This window comes from Lithobates pipiens, unplaced genomic scaffold (assembly GCF_037356315.1).
Source record: "Lithobates pipiens isolate NorthernLeopardFrog02 unplaced genomic scaffold, aLitPip1_a1.2 Scaffold_1, whole genome shotgun sequence".
Classification (NCBI taxonomy): domain Eukaryota; kingdom Metazoa; phylum Chordata; class Amphibia; order Anura; family Ranidae; genus Lithobates; species Lithobates pipiens.
The window spans coordinates 172172966-172198031 of NW_027507685.1; the positions used below are offsets into that span (position 1 = coordinate 172172966).

The window sequence follows — 25066 nt, forward strand, 5'->3', positions numbered from 1 at the left end:
ATGTCATTTTTTTTTTTTTTTTGCATTGGTGTCATTTGTGACTGTAATAACTGTTAGGGCAGTTAGGGTTAGCCCCCTTTATTTCTAATGTACCCCCCTAACCCCCCCAATAAAGGTTTAACCCCGTGATCACCCCCCGTCGCCAGTGTCACTAAGGCTGGGTTCACATTGCAGCGGTTTATGAGAACGGATGTGATTCGCACCGCACTGCAGTGCAAATCACATCTGATCTCTGTGCGATTCGAGTTCAGCCATACAGATAGTATGGCTGAATTCGCATCGCACCCGCCGCAAATTCGCACGGGACCCTTTTTTTGGCCCGCAGCAGAATCGGATCGCATGGGTGTTCACACCATGCGATCCGAGTTTGCAGATCGCACTGCGATATGCGAACTGATCTGGGGGTGTCATTAACATTTCACTGACACTCCCAGCAGTTCGCATAGGGCAGTGTGAACTGCCGCCGGGAGGCATGCGATGCGGGAACCCGCCGCGGATTCGTGGCGTTCCCGCATCGCTCCAGTGTGAACCCAGCCTAATAAGCGATCGTTTTTCTGATCGCTGTATTAGTGTCACAGGTGACGCTAGTTAGGCAGGTAGGTATTTAGGTTCGCCGCAGCTTTTTATAGCGCCAGGGACCCCCATATACTACCGCATAAAGCCCCCTGATTGCCCCCTAGTTAACCCTTTCACCAGTGATCACCATATAACTGTTACAGGTGACGCTGGTTGGTTATTTTTTTATAGTTTCAGGGCACCCGCCATTTATTACCTAGTCTCACTAGTGTAGCCCTAAATTTAGGGGTGTCTACTTTCCAAAATGGGGTCATTTGGGGGGGGGGTTTGTGCCATCTTGGCATTTTATGGCCTTCAAAACTGTAACGCCCTTAGAAAGTCTGAAGGCGGTGCTTGGTTTCGGGGCCCCGTACGCGGCTAGGCTCCAAAAAAGTCCCACATATGTGGTATCCCCGTACTCAGGAGAAGCAGCAGAATTTATTTTGGGGTGTCATTTCACATATGCCCATGGCATGCGTGAGCAATATATCATTTAGTGACAACTTTGTGAAAAAAAAAAAAAAAGTTTGTAATTTTCCCGCAACTTGTGGCAAAATATAAAATATTCCATGGACTCAACATGCCTCTCAGCAAATAGCTTGGGGTGTCTATTTTCTAAAATGGGGTCATTTGTGGGGGTTTTGTGCCATCTTGGCATTTTATGGCCTTCAAAACTGTAATGGGTAGTGAGGAGTGAAGTCAAATATTTACGCCCTTAGAAAACCTGAAGGCGGTTCTTGGTTTTCGGGGCCCCGTACGCGGCTAGGCTCCCAAAAAGTCCCACATATGTGGTATCCCCGTACTCAGGAGAAGCAGCAGAATTTATTTTGGGGTGTCATTTCACATATGCCCATAGCATGTGTGAGCAATATATCATTTAGTGACAACTTTGTGTAAAAAAAAAAAAAATTTTTTTTTTTGTCATTATTCAATCGCTTGAGGCAAAAAAATAAAATATTCAATGGGCTCAACATGCCACTTATCAATTTCCTTAGGGGGTCTACTTTCCAAAATGGAGTCATTTGGGGGGGTTTTGTACTGCCCTGCCATTTTAGCACCTCAAGAAATTCGATAGGCAGTCGTAAACTAAAAGCTGCGTAAATTCCAGAAAACGTACCTTAGTTTGTAGATGTGACAACTTTTGCGCAAACCAATAAATATACAATTATTGACTTTTTTTTTACCAAAGACATGTGGCTGAATACATTTTGGCCTAAATGTAGGACTAAAATTGAGTTTATTGGATTTTTCTAATAACAAAAAGTAGAAAATATCATTTTTTTTCAAAATTTGCGGTCTTTTTACGTTTATATCGCAAAAATTAAAAATCGCAGAGGCAATCAAATACCATCAAAAGAAAGCTCTATTTGTGGGAAGAAAAGGACGCAAATTTTGTTTGGGTACAACATTGCATGACCGCGCAATTACCAGTTAAAGCAGCGCAGTGCCAAATTGTAAAAAGACCTCTGGTCATTTACCAGCAAAATGGTCCGGTCTGAAAGTGGTTAAGGAGGTTTCAGTGAACACAAAGAAGAAGTGGGCTTTTCAACCGACTCCGTAACTTAAATGTGGTGCGCACCAGCAATTTCTTAGCCCGTGGAGCTGAAGAGGGTCCTTCCTCACTTGATTCCCCAGAAGAGGAGTCAGTAGTCTCATCCCAGTCCCCTGAGAGGGATTCATCTCCCCTTTCCCAGAGTTCCTCTGTTTTTTCCACTTTGCGATTAAGGCCACTAATCTTTCCTCTAATCCACCCATGGCAGAGAAAAAAAAACCTCCTGAGTAAAATATACAGGGGCTGAAAGGGCAGAAGCAGTTGCAGCCCCTGATGGCTCACTCTAACCAGCCTCCCTAGGTCTTTCAGGGGGAAATGGCTTTGCAGAGGGGAGCCTGAGGGAGATCCCTTTGAGCCCCTATTTTTCTGGTTATTTGTACCTCCCCTTCTGCCTATAGTGCTAAGCACAAATGCAGAGGTACTACCAGAAATGTACCCAGTAAACGTGCCTGGGAATGCCTGACACCTACACGCCAGCCATCTGCTGTGTGCCTCCTTTAGCTGTGTGCACCTGTATAGCTATGCAGTGCCTGCGTTCATGGGCGTTGAACAACGTCGACCTGATGCTCCGCCCCCCCTCCTCCGACCACCCCCATCTTATTCAAAAAAGGCCGCTTTCCCACGCAAGTGGGGGCTCCGATCTGATTGCATGTGGAGGGGGGCTGGGGCAGAGAAGGGAAGAGGGTAGGTGGATGGTGAGCTGCCATAATGGCGGCGGGAGCGGTGTGGCATACCGCCGACTGACCCATGACCTCTAGCCTGGAAGAAAAGTTGTGTGGGGACATTCCTAAAAAGAAAAAAAAAAAACCTTGGAGGAAGCATGCAGCTTGTGACACAGCGCAAGTCCGACAAGCATGGAACAGGTACGTGCTCTTGACAGCCCCCCGGTGGCCATTTTAGGCAGAGCAACATTTACTTAAAGGAAAAAATCCACAAGAATTTGAAAAATTCCTTCGGAATCTCCCTCATTTTATCTGGCTGCAGGGTTCTGTGGTAAACCAAACAGACCCAATCTTCACCACTCGAGGGCTCTTAAAAAAAAAATTCAGGAACCGGGGCCCCTTGTTATCAGGGGATCCACACTGCTGGACCTGTAAAGCACCCAGCCAGGAAAATATGGCTGAAAAAAACCAAACACTGGATCCCGGGGTCCAGCTCTCTGGAAAGAGAAGCGTTACAGGCAAAACCTTGTTTCTTCCGACACGAGGCCCGGGTACCATTCAATTCAGCCTGGAAGAGACACTTTAAATGGATCCAGTTGCATGGCCTGCCCCAGTAAAGATTTCTCCAGCGGAGCTCAGCACAGCACGTCTTTACTCGTGACCAACACCTTGGACACTAGCGAAAAAACTGAGGTACTCCCAGTAAGGGGGGGGGGGGGTTATATCCTTTGCATTAAAGCAGCAGGATAGCACAGATGGTGAAAGCTGCACATCTACCCGTCACTTCCCAAAAGAGAATGTGCTTGTATGTAGTTAGTGGATGATAGGGAGGGGGTGTGACAGTACAGACAATGCAAATGGTGCTGCTTTTCTGCGCCTTCTGCAATTCTTATTTATACCAATTAAAGAGGAAGTGGAAAAGGCCAAATCTGTTTGCATAGGGCCCCATTCTGTCTCATTTTGTCTCTACCACGTTAAACACAACAACCACTACACAAAGCAATGGAGCAAAAAAGGTTCAAGATGGGGGGGGAATGCAAGTGGTAATTTAGAAACTTATCATGCTGGGGGCCAACATTAGAAAACAGTTAAAAGAAAGTGACAAACCCCCCACGGTGCAACAAGAGTATTCCGTGCACTGCCACAAATGTAATAAAATCACACTAACTTCTCTCGCAATTTGTGCAGCTCCACTTTCAGCTCCTCATCTTCTAGTTCAGACTCATCATCGCTGCTCATGGGAGATGATGGAGAGTAGAGCTGGGCATTTTGCTTTGGGGTAAACACCTTGTCCCCGTTAGAGTTTTCTCCATCCTCTCGTTCCTGGTCTTTGCTTAGAACTGCAGACATTTCAGAATCACTACTTGGCTGCTTTGGAAAGTTATTCTCTGCCTTGCCATCCATCCACATTGCCGGCCTATACTGAGCACTGCTGCCAGTTGCAGAGGTCTCTTCTAGCTCCCCATCAGGAGTTAGAGAAGAGTTATCGGTCTCAAAGGCCGTGCTAGCCGACTGCGGTGTCTCCTCAGCTTTGGTACCAACAGACCCCGTTTCTTCTAAAGGGATGGGACTCTGTGTTTGCAGGGATGTGGGTGGGACACTGGCAGATTCCTTAGTAGCGCGTTGCTCTTGTTGTGGGACAGTAACAACCTGCAGAAAAAACAAAAAGCATTAGAACTTTGAAATTTTGCATTTGTCAATTAGGTGCATTGCGGCAGACAGTGTAATTTACATCGTCACTTTTGGATCACTTTGCGTTATTTTTATCGGATATGTAGCATTCGGCTGACTGCTCCCCAAACACCTGTATTCATCATAATGTAAACATGCTGCAAACATGCCACAAATATCCCTAGAAACAGAAAATAATCACTACAGAGGAGTGTGGAAAGCATTATTTAACGTAAAGCAAAACACGTCAAATAATGCATCTTAAGGTGATAGGTGCATTAATGGGCATCTAAACAAGCACTTACACTCTAAAGCACGGGTGTCAAACTGGTGGCCCTCCAGCTGTTGTGGAACTACAAGTCCCATGAGGCATTCCAAGGCTGACTGTTACAAGCACAATTTCTACAGGTAGAAGCATGATGGGACTTGTAGATTCTTAACAGCTGGAGGGCCGCCAGTTTTCACGCCTGCTCTAAGGGTAGATTCAGATGTGGGTCTAAATCCACTTCTCTGCAGAGCGATCTGACGCCTCCTCACAGCCTACTTCAACCCAAATTTTTTTTTTTTTTTTAGATAAACACACTGCAACCACGTGCGTTGAACACAATTGTGGGGCGTAAGCTGCGCTTCCCCGTTTGCCCAATCCCTGTACGTCAGGTAGTTTTTGCCACAAAATAAAGCATCACGGGCATAGCATGTAAACACCACCGTCCGCTGCCTGTTGCAGCTTGGGAAGAGAGATTAAAAACGCGGCTCAACCACATATTTTTTTTTTTTATCAGGCACCCCCACCCACCCTGTCTAAAGCTAGATACACACTATACAATTTTCTGTAGATTTTTTTACTCAGATTTAGCAAACGCATATAATATAAGGTCAAACCTTAAGAGTGTCAATTTGTGTGCAATCAGGCAGGCCCTTGCACTACATGGTTTTGGTAAATCTAAAGGAAATCAGACAACAAAAAATGAATATTGTGTATGGGGGTCTAAATGAGGCCTTATAGTTGTTGCCAACCACTGTGCCTACAAAACTGCAAGGACCAACTCAAATTTATGTATTTTATTGCCTTTTAGAACTTTCTGCTATATTCCATGACGGTACCCTACTTTAGTTCTCAGCACTAAGTTTGCCTTTTTGCCAAAAATACAATTAAAAAAATGCACCCATAATAATGAATAAACAAAATGTGGGTTTATTGTGTTTTTTTTTTGCATAGAATCAGTGGATCGTGGGTGCAATGCTCTAGCTTCTGCAGCCGGTTGGCTGTACAAACTTTTGGGCTGGAGGAAGTGTCAATGGGCTGCAAGTGGGGCGACATCCTCGTGCTTGTGCTCCATTAAGAACTACAGTCCCTCTGTGGCAGTTTCTTTTTTTTTCCTTATCAAACTTTTATTGAATGCGATAGCAACAATACAGTACATTTAATAGCACAGTACAGTATGCATGTATAAAGATACTTTGTATAATGTCCATGCTTGTAATGCAGTTAAACAAGCATTCGTGCAACATGATTGGACGTAAAGAATCCCTGTGAATGAATGAATGATGCGGCTGTGCAGGTGGAGTCAGTGAAGAGAAGAATGCTTCCGCCTCCCCTTCCCAGTTCTCTAATGGGGGAAGGGGAGCTGTTTGGGGTGTTGGGCTGTGCACACTGACCAGCACTGGTTGAGTGTCAGCTGTATATTGACAATGAGTCCTGGTGCCCACAGAGCAGTGTACTCTGCCAGGCAGTGCAGAGAAAGCATACGGATTACCCGTTTACCCATCCCTACTAACAGTATATCTTTACCTTTTTCGCTGCCAGAGCCATTTTTGTATTTTTTTTTTTTTGCAAACTTTTAAAAAATAATTTCAGGCCTGAAGGCACCTTAGATCAGGGGTGTGATGGGGCCCACAATGAACCCCTGATCTAGGCACCCTAGATCAGGGGTGTCAAACTAAATTTTGTTGTGGGTCGCATCAACATTATGGTTGTCCTCAAAGGTCTGGTTGCATCTGTAAGACTAAAATGTATGCAGGACTTTTTCTCTCAGAGAATAGGAGCTGGAACTCAATGCCCCCCACTGAACCTCATCGAACAATGGGTGTTGCCAATTTTCACTAATAGTAGGAGGATCTTAAAGTGGTTGTAAACCCTTACAACACACTTTGACCTACAGGTAAGCCTAGATTAAGGCTTACCTGTAGGTCCAAGAAATATCTCCTAAACCTATACGGTTTAGGAGATATTTGCCCGAAGACAGGCACTGCTGTCTACGGCGCATGCACCGCAGACCTCGGCGCGCAGGCGCACTAAGCGCGGCATCGTCAACAACGAAGATGCCGCGTGTGTCGGCTTCCGTGCGCATGCGCGGGAGTGACGTCATCGCGGCTTCGCCGAATGACAGCGGCTGAGCTACTAGACCCCACCGAGAAGATGGATGCGCCGGACTACAGGGGACAGCGGTGACTTCGCTGGCTCCTGTGTCAGGTAAGTGACACATAATGGACTACTATACAATGCATAGTAGTCCATTATGCTTTGCCTTTGCAGGGAATGAAAGAGGAAGTAAACCCATCAGGGTTTACTTCCTCTTTAAATGGGGCAATAAATACCAGGAGTGAGTTATGTCCGGAGTTCAGGAATGCGCTGCGTACAGAATGCAGAGCCCAGGGGTGCGGTGCGCACAGAGCCCAGGGGTGCGGTGCGCACAGAGCCCAGGGGTGCGGTGCGCACAGAGCCCAGGGGTGCGGTGCGCACAGAGCCCAGGGGTGCGGTGCGCACAGAGCCCAGGGGTGCAAGGGCCACATGAAATGGCCTGGAGGGCCGGATTTGGCCCACAGGCCTTGTGTTTGACACATGTACCCTAGAGAATAAAATAGCGGTGGACAATTTTCTATGTCACCTTATATTCATATATATTTCTGCAATATAATATGGGGGCACCCAAGCCGAGCTGCAGCTCCGTGTGTCCAGAGTCATAGCCGCGGGTTCGGCCCCGTCCCCGCTCTCTCCTGATTGGCAGAGTTTGATTGACAGCAGCAATGTATTAAGATAAATAAAAAATCCTGCCTTTACAACCACTTTAAACCTAAAAGTATGGGAATCCGGTTTTTAATCCGTAACCAAACTTGCCTAGGTGGATGCAGCATCATTTCAATGCTGCACCTGTCCTCCAGCATCTCTGCAATGAGAACGGAGCCATCGAACATCGAAGATGGCTCGGTTATCTTGGCTCCCTGAGCAGAAAGCTGCTGCCTGTCAATCAGCAGCTCTCCTCTCTGCTCCTCTACACTCACTGGAGTGCGGAGCTGTGGAGGGGTGGGAAGCGGCCATCTCAGCAGCTAGCTGAGACGGCTTTCAGTACAGGCACTTGGCGGCTCCAGACTTCCTTGTCATGATAATGCAGTGATCGGACTGATTCCACTGACGTGTCGCAGGAGTGCAAAACGATGCACTAACAAGCTCAGGCTGGACTTTTCCATTAAGTGTGTGCACGCTCGTGAAATGGCGACAAACTTCAGTACCCTAGATTTTCTATAGGGGATGCTTCAAAAAGTCCCCTATAAGGTCATCAGCTTAGTGTTCTGAAGAAGGTATTGTGCTAGAATTATTGCTCTCACTCCGGCATGTGTGGTGATATGCAACAAGTGTATCGCAATCAACGTTTGGGAGGGGGGATTTTATGTGCTTGGGTGTAGCATTTTTCTTTTCTTTTTTCATCACATAGGGGACTTTTGGTCACCTATGTGATGATTTTTAGGTAACAGGTTCTCTTTAATGAGGCATGCAAAGTCTTTTAGACCCTGCATGTCTCCTCTGGGATCTAGTGAATGTATTGCAACACAGATCACACTGCAATACATCCCCTCCTGGCTATGCTAGCCATGGACACAAGAGAGACTGACCTGGAAGTGACATCATAGACATCGCTTTCTGGGTCACAGCAAGAAGGGGAAGAGAGCAGACGCGTGTCCTCTCTTCTTCTTCCCCTCCACACACCATGTAGGTCCTGAGCCCGCAGATGGGCAAGCCGGAGCCCGGAATACTTAGCGGGGACGCCGGTACTGGGGGTGTTGGAGCCAAATTGGACAGCTGCCGTCGAATGCCTCCACCTGACAGGAGTCTGCCTGTCAGTTTTACACACAATCCCAGGGGGGCTATAGCCACTGGATTGTGTGCGAAACCCCCCGTTGTCAGGTCCATAGAATGTATGGACCTGGAAGCAAAAGGGTTGAAATTGCTTGCAAAGTTTGTATTTTGTTTGGCTCTCTCATTTTAAATGAAACTTTGGTTGAGGAATTTTTTTCTATTATTTTAAAAAGGGATTGTAAACGACTGAATAGAATGACTGAATATTGCTCTGAGAAATAGTTTTGCACAAAGCAGCCCCAATTCTCATCTTCTTGGGTCCCCCGCCGGTGCTCCCAGGCCCACTCCTATCGAATGCCTCCAAAGCCACTTGCTATGGGGGAACTCCTGCATGCTATCTCCTGAGCTAGCTCTGTGAGGCCATAGCCACACAGAGCACAGCTCGGCACCAGAGCTATTGGTGTCGGAGCCAATGAGCAAGAGTGCTGAGAGAGCCTCTGCTCTCATGCATATTGCTTGATAAAGACTGGGTTCAGGCACATAGTAGGGGGAGCGCATGCAAAAGGTTTCTTACCTGAATGCATAGAATGCACTAGGGGGAAAAAAAAACCTTCTGCCTTTAGAACATTTTTAAAGTGGAACTTTATCCATAACAACTTGATAGAAATAAATTTTCTTTAGCAAGGAACATGCATTCCACATAAATAATTATGCTACCAACATTAGTGTGTGCTGTAAATTGCCTCCAGCATAGCCCCCATTTCTTCCTGCTGGAGGCTGCCAATTTCCTAAAGCCCAGAGCCTTTGAACAGCACTAAATCTTTAGGCTGTCAGATCAGCCTCTACATTTTCAGCACAGTGCCTAATATACAGAGCAACTGAGCACATGCAGACCAGGATGAAAGTGGGGTTGATTTACTAAAGGCAAAATAGGCTGTGCTCTTAGCAAAGTTGCACTCTCCTTTTGCAGTTGGCTCCAGAACTTCGTAAATAAGGTAAAGCTTCACCTTGCAAAGAATATCCAATCACGTGCAAAGAAAATTGAAAAAAAACAAAACAAAAAAAGCATTTTTTGCTTGCATATGATTGGATAATGGAAGTCAGCACAGCTTCTGATCATTTACCAAGCTCTGGAGCAACTGCAATTGCAGAGCGCAAATGCACAACTTATTTGCCTTTAGTAAATCAACCCTGTTGCATTACTGAATTTTAAACAATGTAGGCACTTATTTGAAATATTTTACATAGCTATACCTGCAAAAGGGGCCACACTGACATGACCTATCAGGACATGCATAGCACCCTGGAGTTTAGTCAGGGTTGCGCCTTGAAATTTACTTGCCAGGAATAGCCATCTTGGCTAATTGTTAGATTCATTGATTTCTCCCTAGGTTTGGCCTGGTTGCACTTTTCTACCACTAGGTGGCTGGGTACTTGGTGGTACTAGATTCGATGAGGGCAACGCAAGGTCAGATTATGGGTATATGGTGCATTTCTGCCAATGGGCAGGGGGTTTCTTGAAACCCTTGGCCTGCTGGGAGAACGTATATATTTGGGTGGAGTCAGGTGATCGGGGTTCTGTACCACCTAGATGGTTGTCTGGGTGGACGTGTGTTGTATTGCCCGGGCTGACAGGCCAGAGATTGGGCCTATCCCAGGCACATCTGGCTGCTATGCTGTCTGAGGGCCTATCCAGAAAAAAGAGCAGTGTAGGAATGGGACGGCGGCTTGCAGTCCAACCAAAGGTGATGGATCTGCTGGCCTGAGAACCTGTCATGGTTGGGTAGGAGGTAGAGGGGAAGCTGGCACCAGTAAGGGACCATCCACCTTATTACCAGGGACCACAGTGAGTAACTGAAGTACCGGAGAAGGGGACAGTGAAGAATCAGGAAACTTTAGTGGTCAGTGACCCAGCAGAGAGGGGGGGGGCGCGCTTGAGGAAGATAACACTGTGAAGATTGGAGGAGCTCTAGAGACTCAGTGGGCTGAAGGACTACAAGAAACAATTGTAGTAAAAGAACTGTTACGCTTTGTGTTAGGAACTGTTCAAGACTGTTGCCATAGGAGATAGCATTCAGATGTGGCATTTTGCTGGATATCTTTCCCTGCATGGCTGTCCTCCTATTGAAGTCTTGGAGTCTCACAGCCCACTACATACAGAAGGATGTCAGCTATCCCTGGCCCTAGAGGTTCTCATTAGATCAAAAGGAGGCCTGGGGCCTTGCTACACTTCATTTTCTGACAAAAGTTCCACTTGAACTTCCTGCCTGCCCTGGCATCCCTTTAAAAGTTCTGAATGCCAAGGGGCGAGAAAAATGAGCCAATTGCCTGGATGTCACAAAAAACTGCAAACAACTGATCAGGTAAAGTTCCCGTGCATATGCAGACTGCTGTTGGTTAACATTTGGGCCACACACCTGAAACCTCCCACGCTTGAAGGCACTGGTTCCAGAGGCGGTCCCCTCGGACAAGGCACATTCAGCCAGTGCTTCTACAACCCTTTGCGTGGCATCAGATACTTCCCGTCTTGTGCCATCGTCATCCACTAAAAAAAAAAAAAAAAAGAGAAAAAAAAAAAGAAAGAAAACAGGTCACACTGCTCAGTAAATTCTGGGATTTACATCCTCCAACCAAAATAAAGGGGGTATACGGCAGAAGAATACAACGACGAGTGCGGCTTCCAGTTGATAATACACATAGCCATGCTCAGGCTGAAACCAGTGGTAACACATGAAAGACAAAAAAAAAAAAAGCAATGAAAGCCCAGGGCTCTTACAACTGTGCCTTTTAAGACACAAAGCTGGACAAACACAAAAAAAAATTAAAAAAAAATAAAAAAAGGCAAAGTGAGGGAGCAAGAGACGTGAGGAACATTTCTGAGGATGAGTAAAAAACAAAAATAATAAGGTAACGCATTAAAAAAATATATACGTACGGAAATAACCAAAAGGGATGTTTCCTATGATACGGGGCCTAACTGTAAGCAACACTACCTTGGCGGACTCTTGACCTCTTGAATAAGCTGTTGGAATGCCGCAACCTGCATGCCCAGCTTTTTAATTTGCGAGCCCACGGTTTCTTGCTAATAGGGTTTTTGAGACTAGGACAAGTAAAGCTTAGGCCAAAATATCCACCTCCTGTCTGTAGATGTGCAGCTCCGCTGCCCAAAGAGCGCTTGGTGCAGGTATGAGAACTCCCAGGGTGCCAGGCCTCTTCAGAGCTTTCCTGGAGTAAGTGGAAGAAACGAAGAAAAAAGAGCAAACAAGAATATGTAAGAATTAATCTGTTACTGTTCTTGAAAATTATTTTATGTGCATATCACTATTTTTTTGTGCTTCCATGCATGAGATGATATAAAATACTGCCACAGTATACCAATGTAGGAACCCAAGTAATCTTAATATTATTTACTGTAAAACAAAGCCAAGGTGTACCGAGTTATGCAAAAGATATAAAACGCCAATCTGGGCAAATAAATTATCCCTTGCAAGGCGGACATGCTTGTTTCTGTCTAGGGCAGGGGTCTCCAAGCTTTCAAAATAAAGCCCAGTTTAGTGTTCTCCAAATTTTGGGGGGGGGGGGGGGTGTCAGGCTGTGGATAGCAGGAGTAGAAAATGTCCTGCGGCGCCAGTGGGAGGAGCCTTGCCCCATGTGTGGCGCCAGTGGGAGGAGCTGGGCCCCATTGTTATGGTCAGTGGGAGAAATTGTGCCCCATCGATGGTGTCACTGAGAGGAATGGTGCTGGTGTTACAGGAAGGAATTATACCTAGTTGTGGAATAGTGCCCCTAGCCCATAGCCCAGCACTGAATGAGAGGATGCCGAGGGACAGTCCACTGACATCATGGGGGAGAGGCGCTCCCACAGGGCGCTAGACAAAACGAGTAAGTCAAAAGCAACACACCTAGTCCTAAATTCTTTTCAACACAATTCAGGGCACTTTGGTTTTGTTTTTCATTTGCCATATACATCTTTCTTGAAAAAAAAAAATGCTTGGCAGAGATGAAGGGTATGCTAATTATGGGGGGTGGGGGGCAGTTCCAATTCATATGACTGATACTTGATAGTATTCACAACACCCTCATAGTCAAGTAGCAGCATGACAAATCAGTAGCAAAATATCAATACTGTAACATCTCAGGACAGGATTATACTTCAGACACCTTCAGTAATGTTAAAACTGAATTCCAGGAATTGCCATGGCAGGCATACTATGAAGTTAAGGCTAATGAGGTGCCTGCCACCTGGTACACATCTCTATTCACATTTTTTGTTCCAGGAAGAACTCTGGTGCTCTGACACTGCTCACTGTGGTCGGAGGTCCTTCAAGAGCAGCCTCGATAGAAGGCTATGCCAGCCCCTCCTATTTACAGAAGCCTTTGTATTAAGTGAACTCATTTACAAAACACAAAGGCTTCTGTGAATGGGCAGAAGGGAGTGACGGGTATAGCTGCTCTGTGTCCTTCTCTCCTCTCACAGCCGGAGTACTAAAATTGGACTCAACTGTCTGCACCTTTTGAAATGTTGCTGAATTTCTGGAGTTCAGTTTTACGAAAGCAGCTTTAGGCGAACCCTGTAATCAAAATCAAGTGTGACCCAAACTAAAATTATAGGTGCCGCTCAAGGCTGCTCCAGGTCCTCTTATGTAGCAAACACTTGGAGTGCAGACCAGGACAGAGCTCGCCCCAGTTCTAGACACCCAATATAAAAAGGTAAACTTTCTGGAAGTCGCATCTCTGCAAAACATTGTAAGGTGGTGTATGAAAACTTAAGCCTGGGCTCTGAAGCTTCGTGGGTGGAGTGAAACACGTGGTTGGAGCCCGAGCTGAGGCTGGCATACACCTTCTTACATGGTTTTGCAGAGATGTGGGACATTAAGGTGGTTTTCCTTTTCCAACCAAAAACAAGCATTTTAAATGCTCACTTGAAGTGTTTTTCCCTTCCATTAACAACTTATTACTGAGTTTCCCTATGCCTCTGAAGTTCTATTTTCTATCTTTACATGTGTAAAACACATGATCATGGAAGGTGGCTACTGGGTTTTGGTATAAGGAGGAATAGCAGTGCAGAAATTTATTAACACAATATTTTTGTGCCTCTGAAGTTGTTAAAGAGGAGCTCCAGTCTCAAATACTGTAGCTTCTAACTTTTAAGATAAGGACACATACCTGTCCAGGGATCTAGTGATGTCAGCACCCCAAGCTGCTTCTTCAATCTGCTTTGGGTGCAAGTGCCAGCATCTTTGCTAAGGGAAACGAATGGTCCCCTCGTCTACTGGGACCTGTGTGTGTCCCAGAAGGCAGCAGGAGGGGCTGGAAACTCAGAGAACGTCACGGAAGTGAAAACCTTCATACCAGATATCTGCACCCCCTTCTCCCCCACAAAGTGGCAACTGTGTCAGTGGATGGGGGGGGGGTGGGGGCAAAAGCAGAGCTTCCACTTCCTGGTGGACCTCCACTTTAAGTAATTTGATTACTTCAGGTAGAGCCAATTTCCGAGCACAGTCACCTTCCCCCTTGCATGTCATAGCTCTCTCCTCTTCTGGTCGTGTCTAAATACTCTGTGCTGGCCAAGCTCCCCCACACCTCCTCTGCCCACATAACCTTTTATGTAGCAACCAGAAGAGTGAAAGGGAATACTACAGATTATCACTTGAGTGAAACCTGAGCCTATTAGGGATCTATGTAAAGGCTGGAGAGCTCACAATCATGTGAAGATTTTCTGATATGACCAAACTCATCCAAATTAAAACAAACAATATGGTATCACTCTAGCCTAAGAGGTCAATTTAAGAAAGAACACATTCTCATCCATTTTTTTTGCATACTCAACCAGGAATATGATTATTTGCTCATTCCCCTGAACCCATTTTTTTATGCAAAATGATCAGAGGCTAGAGTGTAGGTATCGAAGGAGTCGCATGTTTCGTCATACCAGGTAGCAATGAGCATTTCCTTTGGCTTCTGGAGCGAATGAGTGTCGCAGCAAAAGGAAAGGAAATTCATTGCTAGGGGTGTAGGATTATAACAAACCCACATTTGTGCATACAGGATCACATGCATTACCAGAACAGCTTAAGAATGGTATTTTTATGGTCGAAAACTGAGAAAACCATTTGGGATTCAACTGCTCATTTACACTGCAACTCTGCTCTATCAGGAAACCCTCAAGTTTCCTCCAAAAAAAGCACAGTGGCTGTTTAAATTATTCCAGTCTAAAACAAAAAAAAATTCTATAATTAGTTTTTAATCTATACAAGGGGTATACCAAAAGTGATGCAAAGGTGGGCTTTATTAACCCCTAGGTGCTGATGGTACGCAAATACATAGCCTCTCAACGGGTGGGCCTTGGCGCCAAGAGGCTGCACATTGGCGCACCAATTAACAGACACAGCTGTGCCAATCTCCCAAGGCAGTTAGGTGAGATTAACTGAAAGCTCCCGATTGCAAGAAGCGATGTGACATCCAATTGCGGCAGTCACATGACCATAAACTCTGCTCCACCTCCTGGCATCTAATCTCTTAAAGCGCCAGGAGGCGCTGGAGCAAAGGGGTTAACTTACATAGGTCATTCAAATTTCACGTTTGTAGAGTCACTCTTCCTCTATAGCAACTCCTCATTTTCATTGCAGGTAAATGGAGGATTTCAAGAAGAAGCAATGTGCAGTCATTGAGTTCTTGGAGGGGCGCAGACTGACATTCACAGAAGGCTACAGAATGCTGACAAGAGTCACCAATAACACAAAAAAAAAAAAAAAAGCTATGCCCACCTTTGCTTTACGTACAGCCCTTGTATAACCACCCAAAAAACAACAAGAGGGCTGCCTTTGTGAATTTACCAGAATAATTTGTTGACTTGGGCAATATTGTTGAAAGGTTGACCTATGTTAATAGTCATTTTAGTAATATTGGCTGCTGATCCTTTGCAAAAATCACACAAACAAAATGCCTAGACTTTAAAGTGACTGTAACGTCTTGTAAAAAAATAAAAACACCATACATGTTATACTCGCCTCCTCTGTGTAGTTGGTTTTGCACAGAGCAGCCCGGATACTCCTCTTCTCTGGTCCCTCTTTGCTGCTCCTGGCCCCTCCCTCCTATCATGGGCCCACAGTCAGCAGCTTCCTATGGGGGCACTGGAGCCGACTCACAGCTGTGTGTCCATTCAGATAAGGAGCCTCCGACCCGGCCCTGTCCCCTCTCACCCGATTGGCTGACTGACAGCAGTGGGAGCCAATGGCGTTGCTGTAGTGTCTCAGCCAATCAGGAGGAGAGTCCCGATGACTTAGACATTTGTGGGTTTCGCTGGAGAGAGATGGGGCTCTGGTAAGTAATGAAGGGGTGCTGGGGAGGCTGCTACACACAGGTTTTTTTTTATCTTAATGCATAGAATCTATTAAAATAAAAAATAAAATAAAAAAATCTGCCACCTTTACAACTCCTTTAAGTTAGTTTTTTTTTGGGGGGGGGGGGGGGGGGAGTCATATTTCAGTCCTTCTCTTCCTTTTATTGCTCTTTATCCATTCTAGCACTTAAGAATCAGTGGGAGCCGCAATACATAATACTCAAGAAAAGTTCCTATTATCCCTTTAAATCTGTCTGTTCTGTTGCCAATTCAGCATGCTGCTATGACATGCCCAGGAAAAAGAGTATTAAAAAAAAAATAAAAAAAAAAAGGTACATTTTTTGTAAAGGTTTCCACACATATACGACCTACCAAATGAGCACATAACACCACGTTAATCTTTGAAGCAGTCTGAAGATGAGTACTACTTACAGATGGCGTCAACTGACCAGGTACAGTAATGACAGCTTCAGGATCTTTGGCGACCATGGAATCAATAGGTTCCGCCTCCTCTGGTGTGGCCTGAATGCTGCCAGAATTCACATTGGAGGCTTCAGGAGCAGGACAAGACAGGGTATCTTCAGCAGAAGAAGAAAGAGGAGACTCTGTGCTCTGCGTCTCCTTCTGACTGTCGGCATAGGAACTGGCAGAGCTGTCCTGATACAGAAGGGTTCTCAGTTTCTCATCCAGAGTTTTGATGCGGTTGTCTGCAAAGTCTCGTTTTGGGGGACCTTCTGTGTCAGACTCCTGAACTGAAGCAGAGTGTGCAAGTGAGGATTCTGAGACAGGTGTCTGAGCAAATGTAGCTCCATCTGGAGGGGTTCCATTGTCTGACAAAGCAAGCCCGAAGGACAAACCTGTAGTACTTTGGGCAGGTAAGGGGCCAGAAGTGGGATGAGTGTTGGTCTCCACCGTGTACGTCAAGCCATTTATTACTTGTACATCTTGATCACTACAGAGCTGTAAGCCTGTCTGCTGACCTTCAGGTAAGACAGCAATATTGCTCCCTGAGACATCACCCTCTGTCTTGGTGTGTAATGTTTGTGAGGACATGCCATTAGCAGGAGAGGGCACAGGCACTGTGGATGCCATAGGCTTAGTTTCTGTGACAGACACCTGGCCATCTGCTGAAGTGGTGAGAGCAGAGTGCTCTTCCTGATCGGAACAGCTGTGCCCAATGAGAGAATAATCCCCAGAGAGACCATGGCTATTAGGTTCACTATGTACTCCTGTTAGGAGAAAAAAAAAAGAAAAAGAAAAAAACAAGATACAAACCATAAAACAAATTTTCCAAATCCTTATTACAATATCATGCACAGATTAAATGTGTAAACAATAATCTGAGAAAACTAAAAAAAAATGCATAGGTCCAGGCTTGTAACTTAAAGTGGAATTAAACTCGGAGGAAAAAAAAAATGCTATTAAGAGGCCTATTGGTCTCTTCTGTCATAACTGCTTCTGCCTGCCTGTCAACATTAATGTACACTAAGCCATGTATGAGCACATCTCAGCATATATTTACGCCACCGTTTTGCGCCATGATGCTACTCCCGTGCGCAGGTGCTGGAGTGACATCATTAAGGTCTGGCTAATCAAGTGGTGAAGAGTCTGAACTTGAACCCAGGGAGAAGATGAAAGTGCCCATCACAGCAGAGAGCGCTTATGTGTGGAGGGGATCGCTGCCATAGAATGCAAACATGCAATGCATACTAGTACATTATGGCATAAAGCTCCCTGCGTTTTTTTTTTTTTTTTTTTTTTTTTTACTTCTTAGCTTGGAGGTTTAATTCTGCTTTACACACAGGTCACAAGGATACCACTTACTGACAGCTGAACGTGGGAATCTTAAAAATCAATATAGCTATTAAAGATTTCGCCAAGCAAACCATGACAGAGCAATATTTAATTTTCATTACATATCAGCAGCAGTGCTTGAAACAGCTTCTATTTTTGACTGTCAGCCTTTCAAGTGAATCAGATAAAACCCAAACAATGCTGTGGTTGCCATTTTGTTTTAGGATCTTCAATTTCTGGGACTGTCATCCCCGTACCATACCTTCACAACCTAATGCAGTTTTGGGATTAGCTTATACATTACATCACGAAGACAGAATCCAAAAAGAGTAACAAAGCCAGAAGATTAAATCAACAGCCCAGAAACTTGCTGCTTCTGCAAAAGGTTGGCATTAACAGAACTAGGGCTGAAACAACTAATCGATTAATCGGCAACTAATCAATTATGAAATTAATTGATTAATACTTTCATAATCGATTAATTGGCCAGTAACATAATGGGGTTAAAAAATAAAAATAAACTAAAATGAGCCCTTTATAGTACAAAAATAGAGGTCAACCGATATATCGGCCGATATTTGCAGTTTTTTAATTAATCGTCATCGGCCGATTGAGCTGATAAAAAGGCCGATTTAGAACTACAGCTCAACTTGGAAATGACTTCTGTAGTAGAAGTCAGTGTAAGTTGCCTGAGTTCATAGAAGTGACTTGTTTCCTCCCTGGGCAGTCTGCCAAGAAAAGAGCAAAAAGATACAACCTTTACATTTGAATGAATGAACTCAACTCTGTGTGTAGAGTTCTCAGTTTAACCATTTAAAGACTAAATCTTTTCTGACACTTGTTGCTTACAAATAAAAGTCCTGTATTTTCTGCCAGAAAATCACTTAGACCCCCAAAAAATTATATATATTTTTTTTAGCAGAGACCCTAGGGAATAAAATAGCGGTTGTTGCAATATTTTATGTCACACGGCATTTGCGCAGGGGTCTTTCAAATGCAATTTTGTTGAGAAAAAAAATACACTAAATGATTAAAAAAAAAAAAAAAAAAAACTAACAGTAAAGTTAGCCCATTTCTTTTTTCGACAAAAGTTTTGACTACCTGTTTTTATTTTATAGGCTGCCTTCACACTGGAGCGGGCAGGCGTTGATGGTAAAATGCTGCTAGTTTTAGTGGCGCTTTACCTTCATTTTAGCGGTGCTATTCGGCTGCTAGTGGGGCACATATAACCCAGCTAGCGGCCGAAGAAGAGGTTAAATGTGCCCGTGAAGCACCGCTGCCAAATCGCATTGCATGCCCTTCGGCAGTGGTGCCCATTAATATCAATGGGCAGGTGTGGTGGAGGAGTGGTATACACTCCAAACGTGCTGCTTGCAGGACTTTTTTTTTTTTTTTTTTTTTTTTTTTAACATCCTGCCAGCTCATTGCCTCAGTGTGAAAGCACTCTGTCTTTCACACAGACTGCAGGGGAGCCGTTTTGCAGGCACTTTAAAGGTGCTATTTTTAGCCCAAAAGCGCCTACAAAAACACCCCAGTGGGAAAGGTGTCTGTTAGGTTTTATGAGATGAAGGGGGATAAAAAAAAAAAAAAAAAAAAAAAAAAAATCGGCCTAACATATCGGCACAAAAAAAAAAAAAAAAAAAAAAAAAAAAAAATCGGCATCGTATATCGGCCATCGGCCGCCATGATTTCTAAATATCGGCATCGGCCAGAGAAAAATCCATATCAGTCGACCTCTACAAAAATATAATCACTACTGTAAATATTACTTTCACTGTTCTACAGTAAAAAAAATTAACCCCTTCCAGTAGCGATCATCTGCTTTTTTGTTCTATAAAGGGCCAATTTTAGTCTTTTTAACCCCATTATGTTACTAAACGTCTTAGGCCTGGTTGACATCTATATGTTTATTGGTGCTTTTTGCAGAAACGCACTACAGTTCATTTACATGGTTTCCTATGGGACACGTTCATATCTGGGCTTTTTTCAGCTGCTGCATATTTGAAAAGGGTCTGGGACTTTTAACGCAAACCTCAACACCTCAATGGAGAAGCTGCAGAAAAGAATGTAATGCGTTTTTGCAGCAATTTGTGTTTTTTAATCTGCCCCAAAAAAAAAACGCAAATTGCAGTAAAATCATGTGCGCAAAAATCAAAACGCACAGCAAAAAGACATTGCAGAAACAGATCAAAAGCAAAAAATGCATAGGTGTGTACCAAGCCTTATGCTGGCCTCATGGATCAATTTTCAGGTGAGAATATTCAGATGAAAAATCTTCGTACATTCCCTGAATGAAACAATTTTGTTTGAAATTTTCACTTCATTTCTGAACAAAAACCACATGCACCGTCTGAAAATTCCTTTGACCAAGAAGTTTTCTATTTCCAAATTTTCCTGTAAAATGAACGTCAATTTGACCCACTTTTTCTTTTCTTTTTCTTTTTTTTAACGGTTATTAACCGATTAATTGAAACAATAATCGGCCAACTAATCGATTATGAAAACAACGGTTAGTTGCAGCCCTAAAAAGGAACCCATATACGTTTTTATAAAAGATTTCAGTGGGGTACACACTGAGAAAATCAATTAACAGGTTGTCTGATTTTCCACAAAGGTGCGTATCACAATGTAACCGACAATGTAAATGCTCTTTGTGAATGATTTATATGTTTGTTACCACTTTCTTCTTGGTCATTCTTTGCTTCTGATCATGCACCTTTTCCTCTATTTGCTTATTTTTGTACAATTACTGTAGATTCTGAGCAAAAAAAATAAATAAATAAAAAATCGGACGTTGTGTTCACGTACGCTAAAATTTTTTAGAGCTTGCACCTTCGGTTTTTTACGTCCGAATCAGTCGGAATCAGCTGTCAAAAGCACTATTACGAATGATCAGGTAACTGACCAAGCATTCCTCATACTGAATTTTTCTTCCAATTTTCTCATAGTGTGTACCCAGGTTAAAAGGATAAGTTCACCTTTGGGAACATGTTACATCTTCCACCCAATTTTACGGTGGAACATGTAACATGTTCCCAGTGCTGCAGCCACCGTTGGTTTGTGGTTCAATGAACTACCACGGGCTGTGGAGCGTGCGGTGGTAGTCCATGTAGTCCATCAGGGAGTATTGGCTTACCTGTATGGGATGTACAGGCACACAAGATACACTGACAGTGTGTGCAAGAGACCTGCATGGCATCAGCCATCTCCTGATTACTGGTAAAATGCTTACTACCAAAAATATTAAATGCACATTTTGTTACCTGCAAAAAGATGTACATTTCTTTTTTGTACAAAAGGTGAAATTAATCTTTAAATTCTGTTTCATCTGCTACATGCAGTATGATAACCTGAAGCTTTAGTAATATGAAAAGAAGCAGTTAAAAGTCTGTATACACACATGAATATGGAAGTTTTCTATGGCTCTTTATCTACTATTCACATTAACTGTTCAATCTGGGGTCAATTACCCTCTTCTGTCCATATCTAGAAAGGTAAGCTACACTCCCATGGACCTTAAAGTGGTACTAAAGGCTTTTTATAAAAAGCATGAAGGTGAAAAAAACCTTCTGTGTGCAGTGGCTCCCCCCAGCCCCCTCCAATCCAGCAATGTTCTTGATGGCCTTGGCTTTATGGGGACCCTCTCTAGTCATTGTCCGAGACAGCAGCGGGAGTCCATTGGTCAGCCAGTGAGCCAAAATGAAGATGGCGGAATGGGGGGGGGGGTGCCACAGCTCTAATTGTCTTATGGAAGCATAGAGCAGCAGCTTGGCCAAGAGGCTTTCTCTGGGGGCACTGCTCAAGGGGGAGGAGCCAGGAGTGCTGGCGGGGGAATCCAAAAAGTAGAGGATTGGCGCTACTCAGTGCAAAACCCCTGCACAGAGCAGGTAAGTATAAAGTGTTTGTTTTAAAAAAAAAAGCTTAAAGTGTTATTAAACTCAGTAATATAAAAAAAAGTTCATCCACCGCATCCTCCCGAGCCCACTGCTACATCCATTGACAAAACCAGGAGTCGGCCCTGCCCCTTGCTCCCATGTCACAGCATTTGATTGACAGCAACGGGAGCCAACGTCTCCCACTGCTATCTATCTGCCCAATTGGGAGGGAGACAGCGGCTGAAGTCACTGCTGTCATGCACATCGCTTGACTGGACCGGGCTCAGTTAGGAAGCTGCAGCACAGAAGGTTTTTCACCCAGAATAGAATGCGTTAACCTGGAAAACCATAAGGCTTTAGAACCACTTGAATATTTGCAACAAGAATATCAATCTATTTGAAGATGGTCTTTATCTTTGGCATGCCGTTTGTTCATTTTCTATCTGATCTCCTCAGACACAACACTGTTTTATCTGGTCAGAGTGGTGCACACAATGAGTGCAACAGACAGGGACCATTTTTCTCCAATTACGAGATGAAGGACGTGCAATTCTAATTACAGAAAACAATTAGTTTAAAATATCAATATGATCCGTTTATTTATAATCTTTTCTAGGGGTGCTAACAAATCTGACCAGGCGATTTTGGAATATCTATGTAGAATGAGCAATAGTTTATCTCGTTTTACGCTTTTCTTTGCTTTACTCTATGACATACCAAAAGCATTTTAGGCATACATGAAAAAGATTCAGACAGAATACAGCATTGTTTCAATGAGCTGCAAGATTACCAACAAATGTATCCATGTCTGGATAGATTATGCACACACGCACCTGTAGCTTGTTGAGGAACATTAGTAACTGGAGCCTGAGCTTCCCGATTTCTAATTGTTTGATTAATGAAAAATCTCCATCGACCAACTGGTGAGGACTGCAATACTGACTCCCCTATGGAGGGGAAGAGAAGAATTTTAAAACATAACACAAAAACAGTTCATTCTGTCAATCCCTATATCAGCTGCTTACCGAATCACGATACGGCTACTGTAAATTCATACAGTTTAACCAAATGCTGCCTCTGAACACAGCAAAACTCTGTGCTATGGCCACATATAAACTAGCCAATTAGTTGAGGTCAATTTGTATGTGGCCAAAACCTCACAGAATTGCTGACTTTGGCTGCATACTGGCTGCAGTAGGGCCGGTCTGAGGTTCTATTTGCAAGTTATGGTCCTCAGTGGTGACACACGAACAGCGGCGGCACCAGCCATAGATTTGTACAGAGTACAAATCTGACAGCTGCAGCTATTCACACACAGTATGTGCAAGCTGCATTTCCAACCGCTGGCAAGAATCCGATTACTGCCGGTGCCTGCCTCTGAGCATAGACAAACTGCCAGGTGAATGTAGAATAAAAGTAAAAGGGACTTACCTCCTGACTGAGCAGAGGCTTGGACAGCTATCTGAGCATGTTCAGATGACCCTGCCTGAATGAAGAAATTGAGACGTTAATATGGCACGTACCATTTATGTACTTCAAACTGTAATAAGGAAAGAAAAAGAATAATTCCTTTATAAAAAATAAACCAAAGGAATTTTGCAATAGTAAGTTGTACCTAAACTTTCAGCAGATCTCTCTCTCTCTCATATATATATATATATATATATATATATATATATATATATATATATATATATATATATATATATATATATATATATATATATATATATATATATATCTCATTTATCTACTTTATCAAGAGCTTCCATGCCGACTTCCATCTGAATATTTTAGTGGTCGCTCTGGCTTAAAAGGGATACTAAAGTTAAAAACATGCATTAAGGTAAAACACATTTTCTACTTCTCTGCGCCCCTGCCCTCTTCCCTGTTAGAAGGGGAAGAGAAGGGGGAATAGATCCAGCACTGTGCACAGCTGCATCCCTTCCACTTCACACAGCACTTGAGCAGCAGGAGTCATTGGCTCTTGCTGCCATCAAATGCAGTGAGGAGGAAGTGGGGGACGGGGCTAAGTCCCAATGTGTAAGTCTATGGAGCGCGGCCCCATAGACACACAGCTCAGGAGCACGGAGACACTGTGGGGGGTCATTAACTAAAGTTGGAGTGCAGCTCTACATTGAAATCAATCAGCTTCCAGGTTTTATTGTCAAAGCTCAACTGAACAAGCTAAAATTAGAAGTGGATTGGCTACTTGGCACAGCTGCTCCAGATTCTGAGTGCACCAGCTTTACTAAATATCCCTCTGTGTGCCTCAACAACAAATGCCTTGCTATGTGAACACATGAAAAAGAGGAGCCACGAGTACCGCCGGGAAACCCGAGAAGAAGAGGAGGAGGAGGAGCCACGAGCACCGCCGGGGGACCCGAGGAGGAGCCACGAGCACCGCCGGGGGACCCGAGGAGGAGGAGCCACGAGCACCGCCAGGGGGACCCAAGGAGCCACGAGCACCGCCGGGGGGACCCAAGGAGCCACGAGCACCGCCGGGGGGACCCGAGAAGGAGGAGGAGCCACGAGCACCGCCGGGGGGGGACCCGAGAAGGAGGAGGAGCCACGAGCACCGCCGGGGGGGGGACCCGAGAAGGAGGAGGAGCCACGAGCACCGCCGGGGGGGGACCCGAGAAGGAGGAGGAGCCACGAGCACCGCCGGGGGGGGGACCCGAGAAGGAGGAGGAGCCACGAGCACCGCCGGGGGGGGGACCCGAGAAGGAGGAGGAGCCACGAGCACCGCCGGGGGGGGACCCGAGAAGGAGGAGGAGCCACGAGCACCGCCGGGGGGGGGGACCCGAGAAGGAGGAGGAGCCACGAGCACCGCCGGGGGGGACCCGAGAAGGAGGAGGAGCCACGAGCACCGCCGGGGGGACCCGAGAAGGAGGAGGAGCCACGAGCACCGCCGGGGGGACCCGAGAAGGAGGAGGAGCCACGAGCACCGCCGGGGGGACCCGAGAAGGAGGAGGAGCCACGAGCACCGCCGGGGGGACCCGAGAAGGAGGAGGAGCCACGAGCACCGCCGGGGGGACCCGAGAAGGAGGAGGAGCCACGAGCACCGCCGGGGGGACCCGAGAAGGAGGAGGAGCCACGAGCACCGCCGGGGGGACCCGAGAAGGAGGAGGAGCCACGAGCACCGCCGGGGGGACCCGAGAAGGAGGAGGAGCCACGAGCACCGCCGGGGGGACCCGAGAAGGAGGAGGAGCCACGAGCACCGCCGGGGGGACCCGAGAAGGAGGAGGAGCCACGAGCACCGCCGGGGGGACCCAAGGAGGAGGAGCCACGAGCACCGCCGGGGGGACCCAAGGAGGAGGAGCCACGAGCACCGCCGGGGGGACCCAAGGAGGAGGAGCCACGAGCACCGCCGGGGGGACCCAAGGAGGAGGAGCCACGAGCACCGCCGGGGGGACCCAAGGAGGAGGAGCCACGAGCACCGCCGGGGGGACCCAAGGAGGAGGAGCCACGAGCACCGCCGGGGGGACCCAAGGAGGAGCCACGAGCACCGCCGGGGGGACCCAAGGAGGAGCCACGAGC

General features: G+C 45.5%; 1 protein-coding gene across 1 annotated transcript in view; it reads right to left on the reverse strand.

Annotated features, from left to right (window-relative positions):
* The window catches only part of WNK3 (WNK lysine deficient protein kinase 3), a 214588-nt gene that overhangs the window by 23635 nt on the left and 165887 nt on the right, over positions 1-25066 (reverse strand). The window contains exons 16-21 of the mRNA XM_077478893.1: positions 22958-23012; positions 22360-22473; positions 16290-17086; positions 11650-11740; positions 10933-11060; positions 3938-4419 (exon numbers count right to left, since the gene is read on the reverse strand). Of these exons, the coding sequence (XP_077335019.1) occupies positions 3938-4419; positions 10933-11060; positions 11650-11740; positions 16290-17086; positions 22360-22473; positions 22958-23012 (1667 nt within the window). The remainder of the gene's footprint in view (positions 1-3937; positions 4420-10932; positions 11061-11649; positions 11741-16289; positions 17087-22359; positions 22474-22957; positions 23013-25066) is intronic.